This window comes from Heterodontus francisci, chromosome 4 (assembly GCF_036365525.1).
Source record: "Heterodontus francisci isolate sHetFra1 chromosome 4, sHetFra1.hap1, whole genome shotgun sequence".
NCBI classification, from domain to species: Eukaryota; Metazoa; Chordata; class Chondrichthyes; order Heterodontiformes; family Heterodontidae; genus Heterodontus; species Heterodontus francisci.
The window spans coordinates 14,450,630-14,474,557 of NC_090374.1; the positions used below are offsets into that span (position 1 = coordinate 14,450,630).

Consider the following 23,928-nt stretch of genomic DNA (forward strand, 5'->3'; position numbering starts at 1 on the left):
CTAACAAGTATATACAGTACAGAACAAACTATTTACAGAACTTTCCTCTAGGTGTTACAGTTGCAGAGTGACTTTGGCTTCGAGTCACATGACTACATCTTGGTATTTCGCTCATTAGCATACTAAGATCTCAAAGGGAAATTACTCTTCAAGGAAATCATACAACGCTAATCACTGTTGTCTATTTTCTAACCTATGTTTCTTCAACCTTCCATACTTGCTTACTAATTTTCTGTCTTCTATTTCCAGTTTTGCGTCTCTTCCTTCTGAATCCATGCTCAGATTCCCATCCTCCTGCCAAGCTAGTTTAAACTCTCTCCAACAACACTAGCAAACTTCCCCACAATGATATTGGTTCCATCTCTGTTGTGGTGCAACCTGTCCTGTACAGGTCCCACCTTCCCCAAGACTGGTCCCAATGTCCCAGAAATCTAAAGCCCTCTCTCCTGCACCATCTCTCCAGCCACGCATTCATCAGCTCTATCCTACCATTTCTGTACTCACTAGTGGGTGGCACTGGGAGTAATCAGGAGATTACTATCTCTTAGTAGTTGGCAGGAAAAAAGACAGAGGCGCAAGGGGAGAGCCAACTGTGCAACAGCCCCAACAGCCCCGTGTGACATTGATCACAAGTCGTGGGAGTCAGTTGCCAGCATTCGCCAGAGCTGGCGGGCAGCCATAAAGACAGGGCTAAATTGTGGCGAGTCGAAGAGACTTAGTAGTTGGCAGGAAAAAAGACAGAGGCGCAAGGGGAGAGCCAACTGTGCAACAGCCCCAACAAACAAATTTCTCTGCAGCACCTGTGGAAGAGCCTGTCACTCCAGAATTGGCCTTTATAGCCACTCCAGGCGCTGCTTCACAAACCACTGACCACCTCCAGGCGCGTATCCATTGTCTCTCGAGATAAGGAGGCCCAAAAGAAAAGAAAGAAAGAACTATCTCTGAGGTCCTGTATTTTAATTCCTTCCCTGGCTGCGTGAAAACTGCCTGCAGGACCTCATCGCTCTTTCTACCTATGTCATTGGTGCCGATATGGACCATGACCTCTGGCTGTTCACCCCTCAGAATGTTCTGCAACCGCTCAGTGATATCCTTGACCCTGGCATAAGGGAGTCAACATACCATCCTAGAGTCAACTCTGAGGCCACAGCAATGCCTGTGTGCTCCCCTAACTGCTGAGTTCCCGAACACTATTACTTTCCCAATCTCCCTCCTACCCCCTGTACAGCTGAGCCAGGCATGGTGCCATGGACTTGGCGCTGGCTGCCATCCTTAGAGGAACCATTGCCTTCACCAGCATTTAGAACTGAATACCAGTTGGAAAGCGAGATGCACACAGGGGACCCCTGCACTACCTGCATTGTCCTGCTTGACTGTCTGGTAGTCACCCAGTCCCTCTCCGCCTGCACCCTCTTAAGCTGCAGGGTAGCCACATCCAGAAACGTGCTATCCACGAAACTCTCAGTCTCATGGATGCACCACAGTGACACCAGCTGCCGCTCAAGGTCCGAAACCCAGAGCTTGAGCTCCTCCAGCTGCTGACACTTCCTGCACATGTGGTTGTGGTTAGTGTTTGAGGTTGTGCTGAGTCTGTCAGTGTGGTTGTGCTGGATTCTGTCTGTGAGTTTATGCTGGGTTTTGTGTGTGAGGTTATGTTGGGTTTTGTCTGAGTTTGTATTGAGACTGTACATGATGTTGTTCTGGGTTTTGTCTGTGAGGTTGTGCTGGGTTTTAAGAACATTAGAACACCAGAAATAGAAGCAGGAGTAGGCCATTCGGCCCCTCAAGCCTGCTGTGCTGTTTAGTCAGATAATGGCTTATCTGATTGTGGCCTTAACTCCACTCTCCTGTCTGCCCCTACAACCCTTGACTCCCTTGTAGATCAAACATCTGTCTAACTCAGCCTTGAATATATTCAATGGCCCAGCCTCCACTGCTCTCTGAAGAAGAGAATTCCAAAGATTAACGACCCTCTAAGAGAAGAAATTCCTCCACATCCTTGTCTTAAATGGGGGACCCCTTATTTTGAAACTGTGCCCCACCTAGTTCTAGATTCGCCCATGAGGGGAAACATCCTCTCAGCATCTACCTTGTCAAGCCCCCTCAGAATCTTACATGTTTCAATAAAATCACCTCTCATTCTTCAGAACTCCAATGAGTATGGGTCTAACCCGCTCAGCCTTTCCTTATAAGGCAACCCCTACATTCCAGAAATCAGCCTAGTGAACGCTCTCTGAACTGCTTCCAATGCAACTATATCCCTCCTTAGATAAGGAGACCAAAACTGTACGCAGTACTCTAGGTGTGATCTCACCAATGTCCTGTACGGTTGTGGCAAGACTTCCCTACTTTTATACTCCATCCCCCTTTCAATAAATGCCAACATTCCATTTGCCTTCCTAATTACTTGCTGTACCTGCACTCGAACATTTTGTGATCCTTGCACAAGGACACCCAGATACTCCCAACAAGTGATTTCTTTCCTTTGCTATTTCTTATGTCCACCCAAACTGATTCTACATTTGATTATTAACAGAGCTACCCCACCTCCTTTTCCTTTCATCCTATCCTTCCAAAATGTCAAATACCCTTGAATATTTAGTTCTCAGTCTTGGTCACCTTGTAACCACGTCTGTAAGATTGTGCTGGGTTTTGTCTGAGTTTATGCTGGGTCTGTCTGTAATACTGGGATGGGTTTGTCTGTAAGATTATGCTGGGACTGTGTGTGGGTTTGTGCTGGGTTTTCACTGTAAGATTATGCTGGGACAGTGTGTGGGTTTGTGCTGGGCTTGTCTGTAAGATTATGCTGGGACTGTGTGTGGGTTTGTGCTGGGTTTGTCTGTAAGATTATGCTGGGACAGTGCGTGGGTTTGCACTGGGTTTGTCTGTAAGATTATGCTGGGACTGTGCGTGGGTTTGCACTAGGTTTGTCTGTAAGATTATGCTGGGACTGTGTGTAGGTCTGTGCTGGGTTTGTCTGTAAGATTATGCTGGGACTGTGTGGGGGTTGCTGCTGGATTTGTCTGTAAGATTATGCTGGGACTGTGTGTGGGTTTGTGCTGGGTTTGTCTTTAAGATTATGCTGGGACTGTGTGGGGGTTGCTGCTGGATTTGTCTGTAAGATTATGCTGGGACTGTGTGTGGGTTTGGGTGTGAGTTTGCGCTGATAAGGTGCAGTAGAGTCTGTTTTGGGAATTTTCCAGTCTGGTGCTGGGCGATAGGCAATCGTGCACAGTTCACACAAACCAAACAACAATGCAGCCCCTGTAACCAATTATAAAACAGGTTTGATTCCTGTAACAAACCCAGAACGGACAAGGACTATCCTTCAGAGTGAACTCCAAATAGTAACATAAAGGATCAACTCTTCCAGTGCCTGATATAGGAGTCCGGCTCCTAAAATAAACTTCTTATCCTTTGGTGCTTTCATTTTAAATTGAATTATTCCCAAATTCAATTAATTCTATACAGTATATACCCACTGGGTAAACTGATCCAACTCGACGGAGCATGTCCCAGATTCCCAGCAATGCGAGAATTCACCATCCAGCCCCCTCCAACCATTGGAGCATTGCATCGTCCAACAGCTGTCAAGCAAAGCAGGCGGTGCACTGATTGGAGAAAGCAGATGTCCATCATGGAGAGGGTGTGACCGATGGAGCGGAGAGTTGGCGTTGTCGAGTTAGTTAGCGGAGTCAACACGGAACCAGCAAGAGGGAGAGCGTTTTCCAGCACTTCTGTCTGCCAGGAGGTCTGTATTGGGTCTATGTGTGTATCAGGTTGTGCTTGGTCTGTGTGTGAAGTCACAAGATAGTAACAGTGCAGAATGAGGCCATTCGGCCCCTCGTGTCTGTACTGGCTCTCTGAATGAGCAATTCACCTCGTGCAACTCCCCCACTTTCTCTGCATAACCCTGCGTATTCTTCCTTTTCATATAACAGTCTAATTCCCTTTTGAATGCTTCAATTGAACCTGCCTCCACCACACTCTCAGGCAGTGCATTCCAAACCTGAAAAAGTTTTACTCATGTGGCTTTTGCTTCTTTTACCAATTACTTTAAATCTGTGGCTCTCATTCTCTATCCTTTCATGAGTGAGAGCAGTTTCTCCCTATCTACTCTGTCCATACCCCTTATGATTTTGAATACCTCTCTTCTTTCGTACCCTTTATTTTGTGGCTACGTTTGCTGACAACGCAACCACTAGGTGGTGCAGTAGTAGCACATGCGCAAATGCAGCCTCTTCCACTGAATCGTCGCTGTCTGCACGTTCAGGCAGGATTAAAGATGCTGCTGCTCAATTTATCACAGATAAACAATTTTAACCCAAAAAATCCCCTCTATCAGTCCATCCTGCACCTGTTTTTTCACTGCTGGCTCCCACTGCCTTCCCTTAAGCACTCATTACAGCTTTGCCATTTCCCCCCCCCCCCCTCCCTCAGCCATTCGCTCCAGACCTTGCCACTGCTCCCCCCCTTCCCCTCCCCTCAGCCGATTGTTCCCCACTTCCCTCCCACCCCGCCCACCTGCTCTCCAGCCGCTCGCTCCCTGCTTTTCCCCACCCCCCCCCCCAATTCCAGACGCTAGCTCCAGGCCGTGCCGCTTCCGTACTCTCGGCCACTCACTCCCACGTTCGATCATTCTCTGCACGCCACCCAAAGAAGCAAGGCGGGCCACGAGGGGTGATAGGGCGACTTAGGAGCGACGGGCCGAGAGGAGGAAAGTGGCGCGGCCTGGAGCGAGTGTTTGTGGGGGTGGGTGGGAAGCGAGGAGCGGGGAACAATTGGCCAAGCGGAGTGGGGGGACCAGTGGTGAGGTCTGGAGCAAGTGGCTGAGGGGGCGAGAAAGCGTCGAGGCCTGGAGCTGAAGCTGGAGAGTAGCTGAGTGGCGCGAAGCGAGTAGCGGGGATCGAGCTCCAACCTCAAAGTGCCTCATTCAGCCGTTCGATGATGTTGGCGTTATGGGACGATGTTTTCCTGTGCATGCGCCAATTAGTCCTGGAAAGATGAAGGCTGCACATGTGCAGCATCTCACTGAGAGCAGGAGACCGTTTGCATATCTGTGCAACTTGGAGTGCTCTGATGATGTCTGTGGGCTGCTGCATCAGGAGTCACTTTGTTATTTTATCTTGTTTCTCCATGTTCTTCTGACCAAAATGAATCACTTCACATTTCTCTGCATTGAACTTTATCTGCCACCTGTCTGCCCATTCCACCAACTTGTCTTTGTCTTTTTGAAGTTCTACACTACCCTCCTCACAGTTTACAATGCTTCCAAGTTTTGTATCATCTGCAAACTTTGAAATTGTGCCCTGTACACCAAGGTCTAGATCACCTATATATATCAGGAAAAGCAAGGGTCCCAACACTGACCCCTGGGGAACTCCACTACAAACCTTCCTCCAGCCCGAAAAACATCCCTTAACCACTGCTCTTTGTTTCCTGTCAGTCAGCCAATTCCGTATCCATGTTGCTACTGTCCGGCTTATTCCATGAGCTATAACTTTGCTCTCAAGTCTGCTGTGCGGAACTGTATCAACTGCCCTTGAATGTGTTGTCACCTCCCAAATTCGTGCCCGTCTTTCCTGGAACTCCATGTTTGAATTCCTGCAATCAGATTTCCACCCTGCCACAGTACCGAAATGGCTTTTATCAAAGTCACAATTATGTGACTGTGACAAAAGTGAACTAATCTCTCCTCATCTGTCAATTTTCACATGTATGCTGATGACACTCACCACCTCACCACCATCTCTCTCGACTCCTCCACTGTTGCTAACCTATCAGACTGCTTATCCAACATCTAGTACTGGATGAGCAGAAATTTCCTCCAGTTAAGTATTGGGAAGACTGAAGCCATGGGTTTTGTTTCCCCCCTTCCACAAACTCCATTTCCTAGCCTAACGACTTCATCCCTCTCCCTGGCAAAAGTTTGAAATTAAGACAGCCTGTTCGCAACCTTGGTGTCACATATCATCCCGCGATGAGCTTCTGACCTCATATTCGTGCCATCACTAAGACCGCCTATTTCCACCTCTAACGTTGCCCAACTTCACCCGTCTCAGCTCATCTGCTGATGAAAACCTCATTCATGCCTTTGTTACCTCTAGATTTGACTGTTCCAATGCACTCCTGGCTGGTTTCCCACGTTGTACCCTCCGTAGACTAGGTCATTTAAAACTCTGCTGCCCACGTCCTAACTCGCGCCATGTCCCAATCCCCTATCACCCCTGTGCTCGCTGACCTATACTGGCTCCTGGTTAAGCAATGCCTCAATTTTAAAATTCTCATCCTTGTGTTCAAATTGCTCCATGGCCTCACCCCTTCTTATCTCTGTAATCTCCTCCAGCTCCACAACCCTCTGAGATAACTGCGCTCCTCTAATTCTGGCTTCTTGAGCATCCCTAATTTTAATCACTCTACCACTGAGGGTCATGCATTTAACTGCCTAGGGCCCAAGCTCTGTAATTCCCCTCCTATCTCTCTCTCTTTCTCTCCTTTAAGACACTCCTTATAACCTATCTCTTTGACCAACCCCAATAAATCTTTCTGTGGCTCTGTGTTAAATTTTGTTTTAAAATGCCTCTGTGAAGTGCCGTAGGATGTTTTATTACATTAATCATGCTATATAAAGACAAGTTGTTGTTGAGGTTATGCTGGGTCTGGCAGCGGATTTGTGCTGGCAACATGTGTCAGTTTGGCTGAGTTTATCCTGGTTTTTTGTATGATATATTTGCTTTCGGGAGAGACCAAGGCTAAGGGAGTAAACCCTAACAGAAAATCCGGAGCGGAACCCCGTAGGCGGTCATGTGTCACCTTTGGCATGTTTCCGGCAGTTCCTGCAGCCATACTGGTGCCAAACGTTGTGTCCTGCACTCCTTTGGACCCCACCAGAAAGGCCGAGAGGGGGGTTTTGACAACTGGGCAACTCTCAACCTCCATAAATTTGCCCAGGCATGCGCCATGGAGAGGTCACTCCATAGTTGCCTCACAGCGACTGAAACAACACGGAAGGCAGCAGTTACGGGTTATAAGTCCTTCTCTGCAGCACCTGTGGAAGAGCCTGTCACTCCAGAATTGGCCTTTATAGCCACTCCAGGCGCTGCTTCACAAACCACTGACCACCTCCAGGCGCGTATCCATTGTCTCTCGAGATAAGGAGGCCCAAAAGAAAAGAATTTGCTTTGGAGGGAATGCAGTCTGGATTTACAAGAATGATATCTGGAGTCCAAGGGTTAAACTATGAGATGAGATTACACAAATGCGAGTTGTACTCCCTGGAATTTAGGTTACAGGGTGATTTGATCAAAGTTAGAGAGAAACTATTTCTGCTGGTTAGGGAGTCTAGGACTAGGTGGCTTAGTCTAAACATTAAAGCCAGTCCTTTCAGGAGTGAAATTAGGAAACACTTCTACAAATATAGGGGGGTTAAGTTTGGAATTCTCCTCTGCAAATAACAATTGATGTTAAATCAGTTGTTAATTTTAAAGCTGAGATTGATAGATTTTTATTATCTCATGGATATGGGGCAAAGGCAGGTATGTGGTGTTCCGTCTCAGATCAGCCACAGAATCGTAGAAAGTTTAAGGCACAGAAAGAGGCCCATCGTGTCTGTGCCAGCCGAAAAACGATCCACCCATTCTAATCCTACCTTGCAACATGTGGTCTGTAGTTGTGCAGATTGTGGCACTTGAGGTGCATATCCAGACTCTTTTGGAATGAGTTGAGGGTCTCTGCCTCAAGTAACCCTTCAGGCAGTGAGTTCCTGACCCCCACTACCCACTTGGTGAAGACCCTTCGGCCCATCATGTCCATGCCGGCCATCAAGCACCTGTCTATTCTAATCCCATTTTCCAGCACTTGGCCCGTAGCCTTGTGTGCTAAGGCGTTTCACGTGCTCATCTAAATACTTCTTAAATGTTGTGAGGGTTCCAGCCTCTACAACCCCTTCAGGCAGTGCGTTCCAGATTCCAACCACCCTCTGGGTGAAAAGAATATTTCCTCAAATCCCCTCTAAATCTCCTGCCCTTTACCTTAAATCTATGCCCCCTGGTTATTGACACCTTCGCTAAGAGAAAAAGTTTCTTCCTATCTACCCTATCCTTGCCCCTCATAATTTTGTATACCTCAATCATATCTCCCCTCAGCCTTCTCTGTTCTAAGGAAAACAACCCTAGCCTATCCAGTCTCTCTTCATAGCTGAAATGCTCCAGCCCAGGCAACATCCTGGTGAATCTCCTCTGCACCCTCTCCAATGCAATCACATCCTTCCCATAGTGTGGCGACCAGAACTGTACACAGTACTCCAGCTGTGGCCTAACTAGTGTTTTATACAGCTCCATCATAACCTCCCTGCTCTTATATTCTATGCCTCGGCTAATAAAGGCAAGTATCCCATATGCCTGCCTAACCACCTTATCTACCTCTGCTGCTGCCTTCAGTGATCTATGGACAAGTACACTAAGGTCCCTCTGACCCTCTGTACTTCCTAGGGTCCTACCATCCAATGTATATTCCCTTGCCTTGTTAGTCCTCCCAAAATGCATCACTTCACATTTCTCAGATTAAATTCCATTTGCCACTGCTCCGCCCATTTTACCAGCCCATCTATATCGTCCTGTAATCTAATGCTTTCCTCCTCACTATTTACGACACCACCAATTTTCGTGTCATCTGCGAACTTAATGATCATACCTCCTATATTCACGTCTTAATCATTAATGTACACTACAAACAGCAAGGGGTCCCAGCGCCGATCCCTGCGCAACACCACTGGTCACAGGCTTCCAATCACAAAAAACAACCCTTGACCATAACCTCCTGCCACTAAGCCAATTTTGGATCCAATTTGCCAAATTACCCTGGAGCCCATGGGCTCTTACTTTCTTGACCAATCTCCCATGCAGGACCTTATGAAAAGCCTTACTGAAGTCCATGTAGACTACATCAAATGTTTTACCCTCATCTGCACACCTAGTCACCTCCTTGAAAAATTCAATCAAGTTAGTTAGACACAATCTCCCCGACAAAACCATGCTGACTATCCCTGATTAATCCCTGCCTCTCCAAGTGGAGATTAATCCTGTCCCTCATAATTTTTACCAATAGTTTCCCTCCCACTGATTTTAAACTCACTGGCCTGTAATTACCTGGTTTATCCCTGCTACCCTTCTTGAATAATGGTACCACATTTGCTGTCCTCCATTCATCTCCCCTCTAATTTTTCTAACAATCACTTTAAATCTATGCTCCCTAGTCACTGACCTCTCTGCTTAGGTAAATAGACCCTTCACCTCCACGCTATCCAGGCTCCTCAAAAGTTTGTACATTTCAATCAGATCTCCCCTCAGGCTTCTCTGTTGCAAGGAGAACAACCCCAGCCTATCCAATCTTTCCTCATCGCTGCATTTTTCAAGTCCTGGCAACATCCTCGTAAATCTCCTCTGTACCCTCTCTTTAGTGCAATTACATCCTTTCTGTAATGAGGTGATCAGAACTGCACACACTACTCAAGTTGTGGCCTAACCAATGATTTATACAGTTCCAGCATAACCTCCCTGCTCTTATATTCTGTACCTCAGCTAATAAAGGAAAGGATTCCATATGCCTTCTTAACCAACTTATCGACCTGTCCTGCTACCTTCAGGAATCTGTGGACATTCACTCCAAGGTCCCTCACTTCCTCTACACTTCTCGAAATTCTCCCATTAATTGTGTATTTCTTTGCCTTGTTTGACCTCCCCAAATGCATCACCTCACACTTCTCCAGGTTGAATTCCATTTGCCACTTTTCTGCCCATCTGACCAGACCATCAATATATTCCTGCAGCCTACAGCTATCCTCCTCGCTATCTACCACATGGCCAATCTTTGTGTCGTCTGCAAACCTTTTGATCGAGTCTCCGACATTTATGTTCGAATTGTTAATATATACCACAAAAAGCAAGGGACCCAGTACTGAGCCCTGTGGAACGCCAATGGAAACAGCCCTCCAGTTGTAAAAACACCCATCAACAATTACCCTTTGTTTCCTGCCACTGAGCCAATTTTGTATCCACCTTGCTGCATTTCCCTGGCTCCCATGGGACTTTATTTTTTTAACCAGTCTGCGATGTGGGACCTTGTCAAAAGCTTTGCTAAAATCCATGTAGACCACATCAACTGCATGATCTTATTGAATGGCGGAATAGGGTCGAAGGGCTAAATGGCCTCCATCTGTTCCTATGTGGCTTTGTGCTGTCACTCAAGTGCAGTGGGGTGGAGTGTAATTTGGGGATTTTATCAAAATAGAACTGGCATGATTTGCATTGATTGGAGTTGGAGAGAGAGTTAGTTAGCAGAGAGACTCTGGGACTAGCAGGGGGCACGAGGGACTCTCTGCCATCCAGCTTTCCACTTCTAATTTCACACGTTCGTCTGTGGGTAAAATTCCGGACGCTGGCACCCAAATTTCTGTTATGACCAGGTGAGAAAGGTATCTAGGAGTCCTGTAACAGGGTTTGATTTTTAAACACACTGTGTTTTGAGCTCCCGCTTGGTGAATCCTTGTTCACCACTTTCCAATTATAAGGCAAAGAAATGAGCACACCAGGTTTTCTTTTGTTTAAAGAAAAGTAAAATTTATTGAACCTTAAACTTAAACTCTAATACGGTTAACGCCTATGGATATACGATGCGCCCACGCTAGCATGCACAGTGATACACACATGCAAATAGGGACAGAAAAGAGCAGAAGAAAAATAAAATGGAGAGGTTTGAGGCAGTCTCTAAAAGGGGGTTTCTTGTTACTGTTTCTGTGTTTCCAGCTCGCTGTAGAGTCCTTGATTGTAGACAGCTCTTACTTTTTGTTGAGGCCCAGTATTCTTCTTAACCCTTGTTCACTGTAGGAGACTTTTCTCTCTTGGGGTTCATGTGTCTTCAATTGTTTCCGAAGCTGGTGAGAGTGAGATGAGAGCAGACAGGAGAGAGGTGTTCTCAGTCCAGGAGAAAAGTGCTTTTTGATTTTTTTCCCTGTTCAAAGTTCAAATTCAAAAAAACTCCATCAATCAGTCATGTGACTAAAACTGGTCTGACCACTTCTTCTCTGCATTGGGGAAGCAATGACTGGGTCCCCATTGTTCCAACACTGCCTTTTACTATGCAAATTTATTTCCAGTCAGGGGCTTGCAATTTTAAGTTTTAATGTTCATGTGGCGAAATAATGTGTGCCTCAGTCTTGGCAGGTGGGGGGGGGGGCTTGCCTGACAGAGAAAAAAAAGCCGGGGAATGGAACTAATTGAGTAGCTCTTTCAAAGAGCTGAATGGCCTCTCCTGTGCTGTATCAATCTATGATTCTGTAAGTGCAAGGTTAATATAAATAAGTGTGAGGTGATGCACTTTGTAGGAAGAATAAAGAGGCCACAAACTGCTTGGATATTACGAGTCTAAATGGGGTAGAGGAGCAGAAAGCACGAAGGGGACAGATACACAAATCACTGAAAGTATTGACACAGGTTAATAAACTAAAGACTTAAAGAAAAAGCAAACCAAGTACTGGGGTTCATTTCTAAAGGGATAGAATTAAAAAGAGAGCTCATGCTAAAATTGTACTGAACCTTGGTTAGACCACACTTCTAGTGTTGTGAACAGTTCTGGTCTCCATGTTATAGCAATGACAAAAATACTCAGTAGAATGATACCAGAGGATATACTTATCAATAAAGGCTCTTTTCTCTAGAAAAGATGAGCTGAGGGGTGAGCTGATAGAGATCTTTAAGATATTGAAAGGTTCCACTTGTGGGGGAGTCCAAAACTAGAGGTCGTAAATATCAGATAAATCGAATAGGGAATTCAGGAGAACTTCTTTACCAAAAGTGTAAAATAGTATAGATGTATTTAAAGGGAAACACATGAGGGAGAATGGAATATGCTGATAAGGTTGGATGAAGTAGGGTGGGAGGAGGCTTGTGTAGAGCATAAACAGCAGCATGTTGGGCTGAATGGCCTGTAATGTGCTGTAAAACTTCTCCTACACTTCCGTTGCTTCTCTGTAGGTCTCCAGGGTTGACTCAGCCCAGCCTTGTGACAGAGACAGAGCAGAATACAGAATTGTTGTAGCACAGATGCCACCAGCTGGAATACTTGCACTTATCTGTGTTTACTGCTTTTTATAACTCTTCAAACAAGAACAGCACTGGAGAAGAAGGGAAAGATGCGGAATGTCACATTGGTGTTAGGAGGAGTCCTCAACTTGCATCAGGATAACTGATTCACGATGACTGATTGAGTTTCCCCCCTTCGCCGATCGTCGACAGATATTGCTGCAGAGCTCTGCGTTACCACACGTGCTCTGTCAATCAGCTAGAGGTTGAGCTGACTGATGTTTAAAACCGATCGCTGAATGCTGCACATTCCACTTGATCCACTGTACTGACTTCTCTCTCCCTTTGCTCCTCCCTTAAAGATCAGCAAAGTTGGGGCTATTTCAGTAACTGGGAGACATGCTGGCTATGTGAAGAGTGTAGGAATCTCACCCTTTCGGAAGTGGCATGTTGCTGAGATGTTTTCTCTCCCTGCTTCTTTTCATTGCAGCAGCTTTTTCGGGAGCAGAGTGTGAGCGAGTGAGCAGCTGGGAAGGTCAGTTTGAAAGTAAATTTAATTTCCTTTTGTTTTTCGGCGGAGGCCAGGGGGCTGCTGGGTAAGTAAAACACTATATATTTGGGCGGTTTCTGAACCCGAGACACCACACTTGTCGTGTCTCCCACCCGCCCTCCTCCTCTAACCAAAAAAAAAGGACTCGGTGGGGTGTTTATAAGGTAAGGCTTTTTCGATTTCTCTGGTTTTATTGTGATTGGTAAAAACTTTTCGTTCCTTTTTCATTTAACTAAGTTAAATTTAAGATTAAAAATGGCAGGAGATCTCAGACCCGTGTCATGCTCCTCTTGCTCAATGTGGGAGCTCAGGGACATGGCTGATGTCCCTGACTCCTTCACGTGCAGGAAGTGTGTCCAACTGCAGCTCTTGTTAGACCGCATGACGGCTCTCGAGCTGCGGATGGACTCACTTTGGAGCATGCGCGATGCTGAGGAGGTTGTGGATAGCACGTTTAGTGAATTGGTCACACCGCAGATTAGGATTGCTGAGGGAGAAAGGGAATGGGTGACCAAAAGGCAGAGAAAGAGCAGGAAGGCAGCGCAGGAGTCCCCTGCGGTCATCTCCCTCCAAAACAAGTATACCGTTTTGGATACTGTTGAGGGAGATGGCTCACCAGGGGAAGGCAGCAGTAGCCAGGTCCATGGCACCGTGGCTGGCTCTGCTGTTCAGAAGGGCGGGAAAAAGAGTGGAAGGGCTATAGTCGTAGGGGATTCGATTGTAAGGGGAGTAGATAGGCGGTTCTGTGGTCGAAAACGAGGCTCCCGAATGGTATGTTGCCTCCCAGGTGCACGGGTCAGGGATGTCTCAGATCGGCTGCAGAACATTCTAAAGGGGGAGGGTGAACAGCCAGTTGTCATTGTGCACATAGGCACTAATGATATAGGTAAAAAACGGGATGAGGTCCTACAAGCAGAGTTTAGGGAGTTAGGAGCCAAGTTAAAAAGTAGGACCTCAGAGGTAGTAATCTCAGGATTACTACCAGTGCCACGTGATAGAGTAAAAATGAAAGAATAGTCAGGATGAATGCGTGGCTTGAGAGATGGTGCAGGAAGGAGGGGTTCAGATTTTTGGGACATTGGGACCGGTTCTGGGGGAGGTGGGACTATTACAAATTGGACGGTCTACACCTGGGCCGGACTGGAACCAATGTCCTTGGAGGTGCTTTTGCTAACGCTGTTGGGGAGGGTTTAAACTAATGTGGCAGGGGGATGGGAACCAATTGAGGTCAGTTGACAGTAAGGAGGTAGTAACAAAAGCCTGTAAGGAACTAGATAATGAAGTCAGTGTGACTAAGGGGAAGAGCAGGCAGGGAGCAGATGATGAATATAAAGGGACTGGTGGTCTGAGGTGCATTTGTTTTAATGCAAGAAGTGTAGTAGGTAAGGCAGATGAACTTAGGGCTTGGATTAGTACCTGGGAGTATGATGTTATTGCTATTACTGAGACTTGGTTGAGGGAAGGGCATGATTGGCAACTAAATATCCCAGGATATCGATGCTTCAGGCGGGATAGAGAGGGAGGTAAAAGGGGTGGAGGAGTTGCATTACTGGTCAAAGAGGATATCACAGCTGTGCTGAAGGAGGGCACTATGGAGGACTCGAGCAGTGAGGCAATATGGGCAGAACTCAGAAATAGGAAGGGTGCGGTAACAATGTTGGGGCTGTACTACAGGCCTCCCAACAGCGAGCGTGAGATAGAGGTACAAATATGTAAACAGATTATGGAAAGATGTAGGAGCAACAGGGTGGTGGTGATAGGAGATTTTAATTTTCCCAACATTGACTGGGATTCGCTTAGTGTTAGAGGTCCAGATGGAGCAGAATTTGTAAGGAGCATCCAGGAGGGTTTTCTAGAGCAGTATGTAAATAGTCCAACTCGGGAAGGGGCCATACTGGACCTGGTGTTGGGGAATGAGCCCGGCCAGGTTGTTGAAGTTTCAGTAGGGGACTACTTTGGGAATAGTGATCACAATTCCGTAAGCTTTAAAATACTCATGGACAAAGACGAGAGTGGTCCTAAAGGAAGAGTGCTAAATTGGGGGAAGGCCAACTATACCAAAATTCGGCAGGAGCTGGGAAATGAAGATTGGGAGCAGCTGTTTGAAGGTAAATCCACATGTGATATGTGGGAGGCTTTTAAAGAGAGGTTGATTAGCGTGCAGGAGAGACATGTTCCTGTGAAAATGAGGGATAGAAATGGCAAGATTAGGGAACCATGGATGACAGGTGAAATTGTGAGACTAGCTAAGAGGAAAAAGGAAGCATACATAAGGTCTAGGCGGCTGATGAAAGACGAAGCTTTGAAAGAATATCGGGAATGTAGGACCAATCTGAAACGAGGAATTAAGAGGGCTAAAAGGGGTCATGAAATATCTTTAGCAAACAGGGTTAAGGAAAATCCCAAAGCCTTTTATTCATATATAAGGAGAAAGAGGGTAACTAGAGAAAGGATTGGCCCACTAAAGGACAAAGGAGGAATGTTATGCTTGGACTCAGAGAAAATGGGTGAGATTCTAAACGAGTACTTTGCATCGGTATTCACCGAGGAGAGGGACATGACGGATGTTGAGGTTAGGAACAGATGTTTGATTACTCTCGGTCAAGTCGGCATAAGGAGGGAGGAAGTGTTGGGTATTCTAAAGGGCATTAAGGTGGACAAGTCCCCAGGTCCGGATGGGATCTATCCCAGGTTACTGAGGGAAGCGAGAGAGGAAATAGCTGGGGCCTTAACAGATATCTTTGCAGCATCCTTAAACACGGGTGAGGTCCCGGAGGACTGGAGAATTGCTAATGTTGTCCCCTTGTTTAAGAAGGGTAGCAGGGATAATCCAGGTAATTATAGACCGGTGAGCCTGACGTCAGTGGTAGGGAAGCTGCTGGAGAAGATACTGAGGGATAGGATCTATTCCCATTTGGAAGGAAATGGGCTCATCAGTGATAGGCAACATGGTTTTGTGCAGGGAAGGTCATGTCTTACCAACTTAATAGAATTCTTTGAGGAAGTGACAAAGTTGATTGATGAGGGAAGGGCTGTCGATGTCATATACATGGACTTCAGTAAGGCATTTGATAAGGTTCCCCATGGCAGGCTGATGGAGAAAGTGAAGGCGCTTGGGGTCCAAGGTGTACTAGCTAGATGGATAAAGAACTGGCTGGGCAACAGGAGACAGAGAGTAGCAGTAGAAGGGAGTTTCTCAAAATGGAGACGTGTGACCAGTGGTGTTCCACAGGGATCCGTGCTGGGACCACTGTTGTTTGTGATATACATTAATGATTTGGAGGAAAGTATAGGTGGACTGATTAGCAAGTTTGCAGACGACACTAAGATTGGTGGAGTAGCAGATAGTGAAGGGGACTGTCAGAGAATACAGCAGAATATAGATAGATTGGAGAGTTGGGCAGAGAAATGGCAGATGGAGTTCAATCAGGGCAAATGCGAGGTGATGCATTTTGGAAGATCCAATTCAAGAGTGAACTATACAGTAAATGGAAATGTCCTGGGGAAAATTGATGTCCAGAGAGATTTGGGTGTTCAGGTCCACTGTTCCCTGAAGGTGGCAACGCAGGTAAATAGAGTGGTCAAGAAGGCATACGGCATGCTTTCCTTCATCGGACGGGGCATTGAGTACAAGAGTTGGCAGGTCACGTTACAGTTGTATAGGACTTTGGTTCGGCCACATTTGGAATACTGCGTACAGTTCTGGTCGCCACATTATCAAAAGGATGTGGATGCTTTGGAGAGGGTGCAGAGGAGGTTCACCAGGATATTGCCTGGTATGGAGGGCGCTAGCTATGAAGAGAGGTTGAGTAGATTAGGATTATTTTCATTAGAAAGACGGAGGTTGAGGGGGGACCTGATTGAGGTGTACAAAATCATGAGAGGTATAGACAGGGTGGATAGCAAGAGGCTTTTTCCCAGAGTGGGGGTTTCAATTACTGGAGGACACGAGTTCAAAGTGAAAGGGGAAAAGTTTAGGGGGGATATGCGTGGAAAGTTCTTTACGCAGAGGGTGGTGGGCACCTGGAACGCATTGCCAGCGGAGGTGGTAGATGCGGGCACGATGGAGTCTTTTAAGATGTATCTAGACAGATACATGAATGGGCAGGAAGAAAAGAGATACAGAACTTTAGAAAATAGGCGACATGTTTAGAGAGAGGATCTGGATCGGCGCAGGCTTGGAGGGCCGAAGGGCCTGTTCCTGTGCTGTAATTATCTTTGTTCTTTGTTCTTTGTTCTGCTCATTTCCTACATTATAACAGTGAGGACATTTTAAAACTTTAATTCTCTGCCCCACTCCCACTTTGGCCTCGCTGTCCTCTGCGCCTCCTACGTTGTTCCAGTGAAGCTCAACATAAGCTCGAGGAACAGCACCTCTTTTGATTTCGGCACTTTCAGCCTTCGGACTCAATAATTTCAGATCATAACCAACGTTCCTATTTTCTGGGACAGTAGTTGCCAGTAATGGTTCTGCTGTAACCATTTATACCTCCTCTGGACTCATACTTTCTTTACTTGCACAATTACCATCTCCCATTGCCTTGCACCATCACCCTTTTGTCATTTAATCACTCATAGGAACATCGTAAAATAGGAGCAGGAGTAGGCCATTCGGCCCCTCGAGCCTGCACCGCCATTCAATACGATCATGGCTGATCATCCAAACTCAGTACCCTGTTCCTGCTTCCTCCCCGTATCCCTTGCTCCCTTTAGCCCTAACAACTATATCTAACTTTTTCTTGAATATATTTAATGACTTGGCCTCAACTGCTTTCCGTGGTAGAGAATTCCACAGGTTCACCACTCTCTGGGTGAAGAAATCCCTCCTCATCTCAGTCCTAAATGGCTTACCCCTTATCCTCAGACTGTGACCCCTGGTCCTGGACTCCCCCGCCATCGGGAACATCCTTCCTGCATTTAGTCTGTCCAGTCCTGTTGGAATTTTGTAGGTTTCCATGAGATCCCCTCTCATTCTTCTAAACTCTAGCGAATACAAACCTAATCGACCCCAAATCTCTCTTCACACGTCAGTCCCGCCATCCCAGGAATCAGTCTGGTGAACCTTCGCTGCATTCCCTCCATGGCAAGAACATCCTTCCTCAGATAAGGAGACCAAAACTGCACATAATACTCCAGATGTGGTCTCACTAAGGCCTTGTATAATTGCAGCAAGACATCCTTGCCCCTGTACTCGAATGTTCTTGCTATGAAGGTCAACATACCATTTGCCTTCTTAACTGCCTGCTACACCTGCATGCTTACTTTCAGCGACTGTTGCACAAGGACACCCAGGTCTCGCTGCACCTCCCCCTTTCCCAATCTGTCGCCGTTCAGATAATAATCTGCCTTTCTGTTTCTGCCACCAAAGTGGATAACTTCACATTTATCCACATTATACTGCATCTGCCATGTACTTACCCACTAACTCAACCTGTCCAAATCACACTGGAGCTTCTCTGCATCCTCCTCACAGCTCACACTCCCACCCAGCTTGTGTCATCTGCAAACTTGGACATATTACATTTAATTCCCACATCTATATCATTAATATATACTGTGAATAGCTGGGGCCCTAGCACTGATCCCTGCGGTACCCCACTAGTCACTGCCTGCCACTCGGAAAAAGACCCCTTTATTCCTACTCTTTGTTTCCTGTCTGCCAACCAGTTCTTTATCCGTGTCAGTACCTTACCCCCCCAATCCCATGTGCTTTACTTTTGCATGCTAATCTCTTATGCGGGACCTTATCGAAAGCCTTCTGAAAGTCCAAATACACCACATCCACTGGTTCTCCCTTATCTATTCTACTAGTTACATCCTCAAAAAGTTCCAGTAGATTTGTCAAGTATGATTTCCCTTTCGTAAATCCAAGTTGACTTTGTCCGATCCTGTCACTGTTTTCCAACTGCTCTGCTATTACATCTTTTATAATGGACTCTAGCATTTTCCCCACTACTGATGTCAGGCTAACTGGCCTATAATACCTTGTTTTCTCTTTACTTCCTTTTTTAAGTAGTGGGGTAACATTAGCTACCTTCCAATCCATTGGAACTGTTCCAGATTCTATAGAATTTTGAAAAATGACCAGCAATGCATCTACTATTTCTAGGGCCACCTCCTTAAGTACTCTGGAACATAGATTATCCAGCCCTGGGGATTTATCAGCCTTCAATCCCATCAATTTCCCTAACACCATTTCCCTACTAATACTGATTTCATACAGTTCCTCCTTCTCACTAGACCCTATGTTCCCCAACATTTCTGGGAGGTAATTTGTGTCCTCCTTTGTGAAGACAGAACCAAAGTATGTATTTAATTGGTCTGCCATTTCTTTGTTCCCCATTATAAATTCCCCCATTTCTGACTGTAAGGGACCTACATTTGTCTTCACTAATCTTTTTCTCTTCACATATCTATAGAAGCTTTTACAGTCAGTTTTTATGTTCTCTGCAAGCTTACTCTCATACTCTATTTTCCCCTTCTTAATCAATCCCTTTGTCCTCCTTTGCTGAATTCTAAACTGCTCCCAATCCTCAGGTTTGCTGCTTGTTCTGGCCATTTTATATTTCTCCTCCTTGGATCTAATTCTACCCCTAATTTCTTTTGTAAGCCACAGTTGAGCCACCCTTCCTGTTTTATTTTTGTGCCAGACAGGAATGAACAATTGTTGTAATTCATCCATGCGCTCTTTAAATGCTAGCCATTGCCTATCCACTGTCAACCCTTTAAGTAACGTTCCCCAATCTATCATAGCCAACTCGTGCCTCATACTTTCATAGTTTCCTTTATTTAGATTCAGGACCCTAGTCTCGGAATCAACTCTCTCACTCTCCATCTTAATGAGGAATTCTATCATGTTATGGTCTTATAATGACTCCTGCCTTCCATCATCACAGATTTGTTCTTTCCTCCCCTCCCCCCTTTCCCTCCCTTTGTATTTGCTTAAAAATGATTAAATCTGGAACTTCTTCCAGCTCTGATGACAGGTCTGAAACATTAACTCTGTTTTTTTTTCTCTCTCCACAGATGCTGCTTGACCTCCTGTGTTTTTGGCATTTTCTGATTTTACTTCAAACATACCTCTTGGGCTGTAAAGTGCTTTGAGATGTCCTGAGGTGGTGAGAGAGAGGGAAGGGGAAGAATGCAGATGCTTCTGCCTGTTCCTAATCCTGATGCAAGGTTGCAGCTACATCAACAGAGTTGGGCGTTGTGTGCTTCTAACCCAACCATTCTGGAGATGAATATTCCTTCCTTGCTTCCAGGGATTTGTAACTCTTTGCAGTAAAGCAATGAAGTTAAGAACTTACTTTAAAGTGCTTGTGCTCACGTTGCTCCTGACATCTGCCTTTCTGATCTTAAGTTTGCGTGCGACCTGGAGGCTGACTAAGGAATCTGGCTGGCCAGTGAGGGACCTCCACACGCTGCTGGAGCAAGTGAAGAGTACGAGAGAAGATGACAGGAGCTCCGGGATTGACTTTGAGGCATTGTGTAGTCAGCGACATGAGCCTCCTCCTTGCGAGAAGGGGCAGGCCTTGCTGGTCCTGGTGACATCGGCCCAGCCCAACGTTAATCGTAGGAACACCATCCGCCACACGTGGGCGCAGGAGTGGCAGGTGAGGCCCTATTCCTGGCAAGTGGTCTTCTTGGTTGGCCAGGCTTCTGAAGAAGGAGCAGCCAACCTAATCCGATTGGAGCAGGACGAATTCCAGGACCTGTTGGTCGGAAGCTACTTGGACACTTACAGAAATCTAACGCTAAAAGTCATGCACGGGTTAAAGTGGGCAGTGGGCACTTGTAAGCCTGCATACATCCTCAAAACCGATGATGATTGCTTCGTGAACACGGATAGATTGCCTCGCTTTCTGGCCAGGGACAACCCAATTAGGACCGGACTTTACGTGGGCTCTCTCTTTGCGGCTGAGAAGAGGGAAGTCATCCGGAATCCCTGGAGCAAATGGTATGTGTCACAGCAGGACTACGGGAATGAACGCTACCCTCCCTATGTCAGCGGCATGGGCTACGTCCTCTCGCTGGATGCTGCTGCCGCGATCCTGAGACTGGCGACATTCATCCGCCCGATTCCCGTCGAGGATGCTTATGTTGGAATCCTGGCAGAAGCGGCTGGGATCCCAGTGCTATCGAGTAGCCGCTTCACCAAGCACAATGTGAACTGGAGAGTGTGCAACTACAGGTATTTAATGGTCATTCATCACCTCAGCACTCGGGAGCAACAGGTAGCCCATAATAACATGGTCCAGGCCCGGACGGCTTGTTCTGGTCATCCGGACATCACGAGGTGGAGCTGAAGGTGTTGATCTACACTATCGTCATCTTAAAGAGAAACTATTTCCTCTGGTGGGCAAAGTCCGGAACAAGGGGGACAACTTTAAAATTAAAATTAGAGCTAGGGCGTTTAGGGGTGATGTCAGGAAGCACCTCTTCACACAAAGGGTAGTTGAAATCTCCTGCTCTCTTCCTTGAGGCTTGGGGGTCAATTAAAAACTGAGACCGATAAGATCTTGCTGGACAAGCGTATTAAGGGTTATGGAACTAAGACAGGTAGATGGAGTTGAGATGCAGATCAGCCATGATCTAACTGAATGGTAGAACAGGCTTGAGGCTGAATGGCCTCCTCCTGTTCCTGTGAAATGGAAAACAAAAAATCGTGCAGATAGCCACTGGGAGAATGGACTCCCTACTGGACTCTTGACTGTGCTAACCTTGGCTATTGTGCAGTTTTGCGTGACTAACTGCCATCTCAGAAGTTGGACGTTGACCGCATGCTCATCCATTCGGTGTAAGGTTTATAAGAGTATCCCCAGACCTGAACCTTAACATCCGGCAGCGGTGCACCGCGGCTACAGCTGGCATGAGACATGTTGGGCAACACCTCCCGAACCTGCAACCTTCATTGCCTAGAAGGGTGAGGCAGCAATTGCATGAGAACTCCCATCGCCCCCAAGGTTGTCCTCTAAGCCACACACAATCCTGACTTGGAAATATATTGCCGTTACTTCATCGTCACTGGATCAATATCCCAGAATTGTATACCTAACAGCACTGTGGGAACACCTTAATCACAGTGACTGCAGCAGTTCAAGAAGGCCCAACATCACCTTATAAAGGGCAATGATGACAGTCTTGCCAGCAACGCCCACATCCTGAGAGAGAATATTATAGTCTTAGTGAATATTGGGATGACCATGTTCCTGGAGAGTTGACTCTCTGGCTGGTACACTCAGCCATGGCTCAATGGGTAACACTCTCACTTGTGAGTCAGAAGGTCATGGGTTCAAATTCCGATCCAGAGGCTTGAGCACAAGTTCTAGGCTGACCCTCCAGTGCGGTACTGAGGGAGCGCTGCACTGTCAGAGATACTGTCCTTTGGACGATAGGCTTAAGTGAGGCCGCATCTCCCCTCACATGTCGATCAGACTGCACTATTTCAATATTTATCCCTTAACCAACATCACAAAAATAGATGATCTGGTCATTATCACATTGCTGTTAGTGGGAGTTTGCTGTGAAAATTGGCTGCTGTGTTTCCTACATTACAACAGTGGCTACACTTCAAAAGTACTTAATTGACTGTAAAGTGCTTTGAGACATCCTGGTGTTGTGAAAGGCACGAGATAAATGCAAGTCTTTCTTTATAAGTTGGCGCATGTTGCTCAGTTAAGCTGGTTCAGGTGCTTGGATCAACAACACCGAGTAGCTGAGTGTTTCAGTGTAAAATCTGCACAGATACCAGCCCAGAATCAGGGTCTTCTGTCTCTAGGTGAGCTGGAGGTGAAGAACCTTTCTTTCTCTAACAGGGAGGGGTTGGACAGAGCAGGGGCAAAAGATGAGGGAATGAGTGTGGAAGTCATGGGGTGAACTTGCTCTGGACATCACCTGCACCTGCGGTGTAACTATGTCGGAACTCCGGTGTAAAGCCCATTTAATGTGTTTTTACAAAAAAAAAGGGGTTACCCCCAAAGTTAAGGCGGAGGAGCACGAGAATTCCTGAGGAAATTCACCCCCTTGGTAAGTCTCTGTGGAACAAGTCCTAAAATTCACCTTACATGAGGTTGTTGCTTAATTTTTGTTTCATATATTAGAGAGATTGTCACAGAAGTGGGTAAGGACAAAGGTATAAGAAGTGAATGTTAGAACAGATGTGTAGAATTTCGTTAAGGTCTGATCAACCTGTATAAGCAGCTTGGAATTGTGACATGTTTGAGTCCCCTCCCCTGATTGTTAAGTGCTGTATATTTAATAAATCTGTGACATTTTATAGTTACTGTTTATGGACCCTACTGATTTGAGAAATAAATTATAAGTAAGAACACACCTCCTTTCTGACACCTGAACAGCCCAAGTACGTCAGGGCAGAGGCAGGAGAAACTAATGTAATGTTTCAAACATTTTAATTTGTACAAGCATTGGAATTTAACAAATCTGTTGTCTTTACCAGGAAGAATGCAGCGAATAAATAATTTGATTGGATGGGTGTTAATGGGATTTCCAACTGATTCCTGATTGAGGAATGTAGCGTATTCAGGGGGACTGGAGGTGGTGGAGGGGAGATTGTGGCCGACGTGCTTGAGTATGAGTGTTACGCCTACATAAAATGGAGAGATTGAAAATACAACAACTCGACCTGAAGAGTTATTTTAAAAAAGGACTTTTATTTTAAAAAGAAAAAGTGGACAATAGGCTTCAAAATGTGAAGTAGCCACATCACAGCCATTGTCAGTCACCACAGGGAGGAAGATCTGTGCCTCCCAACAGAAGTAAGATGTGAGAGATTTTTAGCTTAAAAGGTAGCTCTCTGGACAGAGAGAGAGATACCCAGGAAAAAACATTACTAAAGCCTGTCCAGCTGAGAGCTGGGAGAAAATCCAGCAAGCCAAAAGGAAGGCGCCCTAGATGTAATAGTCATAGAGTCGTACAGCATAGAAACAGGCCCTTCGGCCCACCGCGTCCGTGCCGACCATAATGCCTATCTATACTAATCCCACCTGCCTGCATTAATTCCATATCCCTCTATGCCTTGCTCATTCAAGTACCTGTCCAGATGCCTCTTAAAGGTCGCTACTGTTCCTGCCTCCACCACCTCCTCAGGCAGCTCATTCCAGATACCCACTATTCTTTGTGTGAAAAATTTACCCCTTTGATCCCCTTTAAACCTCCTCCCTCTCACCTTAAATCTATGCCCTCTAGTTTTAGTCACCCCTACCATGGGAAACAGACTCTGGCTATCTACCCTATCTATACCTCTCATAATTTTATATACCTCTATCATGTCCCCTCTCGGCC

The 23,928-nt window shown here is 46.2% G+C and overlaps 1 protein-coding gene across 2 annotated transcripts; it reads left to right on the forward strand.

Moving 5' to 3' along the window:
• Positions 1 to 3,681: 3,681 nt before the first annotated feature.
• LOC137368906 (beta-1,3-galactosyltransferase 5-like) lies at positions 3,682 to 22,905 on the forward strand. Of its 2 annotated transcripts, XM_068029183.1 has the most exons (3): positions 3,682 to 3,751; positions 12,568 to 12,612; positions 19,654 to 22,905. In XM_068029183.1, the coding sequence occupies exon 3, from the start codon at positions 19,917 to 19,919 to the stop codon at positions 20,931 to 20,933; it is 1,017 nt and encodes a 338-aa protein (XP_067885284.1). In that variant the 5' UTR covers positions 3,682 to 3,751; positions 12,568 to 12,612; positions 19,654 to 19,916; the 3' UTR covers positions 20,934 to 22,905. The 2 variants fall into 2 exon arrangements, with proteins under 2 accessions (XP_067885284.1, XP_067885285.1); XM_068029184.1 differs by lacking the exon at positions 12,568 to 12,612.
• Positions 22,906 to 23,928: the final 1,023 nt, after the last annotated feature.